Below are 3392 nucleotides of genomic sequence, written 5' to 3' on the forward strand. Positions count from 1 at the left end.
CAGTGCCCGTTTTACCAATAAACTGAGCGACCCCAGAACCTTGTGCGTCTGCTGCTGGGGGGTGGGCGACCTGCCCTGCGTGAGGGCGCTCCTTAGGACCCTTCCTGGCCCTCCACCAAGCTGCCACCGCGTCCAGCTCCCATCACCCCTACTGGCTACGTGCCCAGGCGTACACCCACGCTAACCAGGTGGGCGGTGGGTCGCTGAATTCGGAGTCCAGCTGGTGAGGGGGCTTTGGCGTTCCCCTAGTGGGGGCATCCAGGACAAAGAATGGGTCACTTCAGATCCGCAAAAGGGGGTTGAATGTTTTGGGGGGGTCTCTCTGACAAAGGGATGAGCAGAAGGCTCCTCCTGCACGAGTGATTGTCACACACACCTTGCTCTTCTCCTGGGTTTTCAAGCTCTTCGAAGTCTGCTCTTATACCCCATTCCCGCAAGCCAGTCACTTGTCCCACATCCACCCTGCTCCTCAGTGGGGCTCATAAAACAGCCAAGAACAGTGGCCCCAGAAACCCCAGAGCAAGCCCCGACCGTGGTCAGTGAGGGGGGGAGGGGGACGGAATGGCAGGATCACTCCCTGCCCAGCCAGCCCTGCCCCAGAAAGCAGCCCCCAGCCCCAGGGGGTGTTGGCACTGCCTACGGAGCTCAGGAGGGGCTGAGCCAATCCCCCACTGTGGGCGCAGTGCACACTTGCATGTCTGCAGTGGAGCTGGGCTTCGGGTTGTCCCTTCCAGCATGAGCAGCCACCAGCCATGGGGTCCCACAGTGTAGGAGTCCCCTGGGGCTGCAGCAACAAATGGGCCCCAAGCTGGCAGCTTAAAACCACAGAAGTGGACTCTCTCACAGTCCAGTACCCCTGGGACGAGACCCAGCGTGGGCCAGCCTGCTTGCTCCAGAGGATCTAGAGGAGGGTCCCACCTCTAAAAGCCTCTGGGGGCTGCTGAAGTCCCTTGGCCTATGGCCACATCCCCCCAGCCTCTGTGACCATGGTCACATGGCCTCCTCTTCTCTGAGTCAAACCTCCTCTGCCTCCCACTTACAAGGAAGTGCACTGAAGACCCTCCCCACTACCGGATAATCCATGATCATCTCTGCTCAAGATCCTTAATTTAGTCACCTCTGCAAAATGCTTTCTTCTCACTTGTCATGTCACAGGTTCCAGGACCTAAGGCCTGAGGCTCCTGAACTCTGGGAGCATATCCAGCCCACCACCCCAGGTGGGGATGGGAATTATGCAGCCCATTGAGGGGGCAGTGGGACAGAGCAGTGCATGGAGTCCAGGGGGGTCTACAGAGGGGCTGTGGTGTCTCCACACCAAGTTCCAAAGTGGGGCTGGGTCCCCGGAGGCCGTATGAAGGGAGAGTAGGACCAGATAAAGGATGACCAGATTAGTCAGGCTGCATGGGGACCCGCTTTCCTGTGCTGGCGGCCTGCAGACCTCCCAGGAACCATCTGGGCTGATCCCCAGAGGCCTCCAAGGAAGGCAGCCTGAGTAGGCAAATTCAGACACAGAGAGTGAGAGTTGCTCAGTTGTGTCCAACTCTGTGACCCCATGGACTGTAGCCCACCAGGCTCCTGTGTCCATGGTATTCTCTAGGCAAGAATACTGGAGTAGGTAGCCGCTTCCTCCTGCAGGGGATCTTCCTGACCCAGGGATCAAACCTGGGTCTCCTGCATTGCAGGCAGATTCTTTACCATCTGAGCCACCAGGGAAACCCACAGACACAGCTCCCCTAGCCAAATATGGATTTCAGAGAAACAGTGGACAATTTTTAACATAAATATGTCCCATACACTATTTACACCAAAAAAGTATTGGTTGCTCATCTGAGATTCAAACTTGATAGTGCATTTTACCTGGCAGCCCTACCAGAGGAAAGTGGACGCCTCCTGCCGCTCACCTGAGATGTGGCCTGTCCCTCAGGCCAGCCTGGGCTGACCCCACAGGCTGTCTGTCCCAGGAAGTGTCCTGACACACTTGTCCCAGTTAGAATTGGGGTCAAGCAGGAAAAACCTGTCAGCTTGAGACAGGCTAAGAATGAAACCAGCCCCTGGCTGGGGTCAAAGGAAGCCCCCGAGCGTGGTCCCTGTGGAGACCCTCACCCTCTGGTCCCAGTGGCTATTACAAACTCTGGTCATCCAGATGCCAAGGCTGGAGGCTATAAGCCTGTCCTGTTCCCCAGAGGGCTGTCCTTGGGCCACACTGCTCGCCCCCCCAGGTGAGTGTTTCTGGAATGGGGACACAGATTGTTCCAGGCTGGTGGGCTCTCAGGATAGCTTGAGGACAGAGGTGGAAGCAGTATCCCATTCCCACAAAGTCTGGGCCAGTCAGGGGTCCCTGCCATGGTGGAGGGTGAGGTTTCTCAGAGGGTCTCAGTGCCTTGGGATCCCTTGGGGATGCAGAGATTAAGGCAGGCCCAGGAAGGTGCCAGCTCCTCATATGATTCCTGGCAGGGCCCTGTGCCTCGCTGCATCTCTGGTGCCCTGCTCCAGGTTAGGGACGGAGAGGCGGAGGAGAAGAAATCCAGACCTCGCTGATCCGGAGGTGCAGTACCTCCAAGTGTCCACGTGGGGGAAGCACATGCAGCACATCTCCCAGGACTTTCTGGCTGACCTTGGGGGTGGGTCAGCACCCTGCAGAGCTGGGGTAGGCAGGGGCCTGGGTCTCCGGGCTATTCTACTTAGCGGAAGGGGCTTCAAAGGGAGGCACTGGCCACACCCGGGGACTGGCAGTGAGAAGGGGCGGCTGGGTGAGACGGCTGACCCCTGCATTACCCTGGGTGTCAGTTCTCAGACCCTCACAGGGTCTGATGCTGTTGAGGTCGCAGCCAGGGACTCTGCACCAGAGATGAAAGCATGAATATTTAAAACTCAGGGTCACACAGCGCAGCCCTCACACAGCACGTGGCTCTGAAAACCCCACTCACTGCAGGAGGGGGGCCCGAGGGACAAAGAAAAGCAGTGGTGTTACTGAGTAAATAGTTTAACCCTGAGGGCCTTCTGGAGGGTTCTTGGGCCCCGGGGTGTCTGGATGGAATTTTGAGAACCTTTAATCTGGGCAGCAGTGCAGCTGGCAAGGGTCAGGTTGCTGCGCTCTCCACCCAATGGAGACTGGGTGAAATCAGGCAGTGGGTGGACGACCCCCTAAGGTCAGGCGCTTGTGGGCGTCATGCGGCCACCTCCGCACCTGCCTCCTCTGCTGTCCAGTTCCTGGTGCGGCCATCTGAGTTCGGGCTGAGGTCACTGGGTGAGATGGAGGGCCCTCCCTTTGTTTCGATGGTAGGTTGGTCCTTTCCCTCCGAAGTTTGGGGCAGGGGAGCACAGGAGGGGACAAAGTCCACTGGGTCGGTGGGGTGGGGGCATCAGCTTCAGAGGCGGTGGGTGGTTGGACA

At 58.3% G+C, this 3392-nt stretch overlaps 1 protein-coding gene across 1 annotated transcript in view; it reads left to right on the forward strand.

Moving 5' to 3' along the window:
* EEF1A2 (eukaryotic translation elongation factor 1 alpha 2) overlaps positions 1-3392 on the forward strand; it is a 10557-nt gene that overhangs the window by 6637 nt on the left and 528 nt on the right. Inside the window, exons 8-11 of the mRNA XM_010836648.1 lie at positions 97-223; positions 1156-1217; positions 2144-2219; positions 2494-2647. Of these exons, the coding sequence (XP_010834950.1) occupies positions 97-223; positions 1156-1217; positions 2144-2219; positions 2494-2647 (419 nt within the window). The remainder of the gene's footprint in view (positions 1-96; positions 224-1155; positions 1218-2143; positions 2220-2493; positions 2648-3392) is intronic.

Source organism: Bison bison, unplaced genomic scaffold, assembly GCF_000754665.1.
Source record: "Bison bison bison isolate TAMUID 2011002044 unplaced genomic scaffold, Bison_UMD1.0 scf7180017864063, whole genome shotgun sequence".
NCBI classification, from domain to species: domain Eukaryota; kingdom Metazoa; phylum Chordata; class Mammalia; order Artiodactyla; family Bovidae; genus Bison; species Bison bison.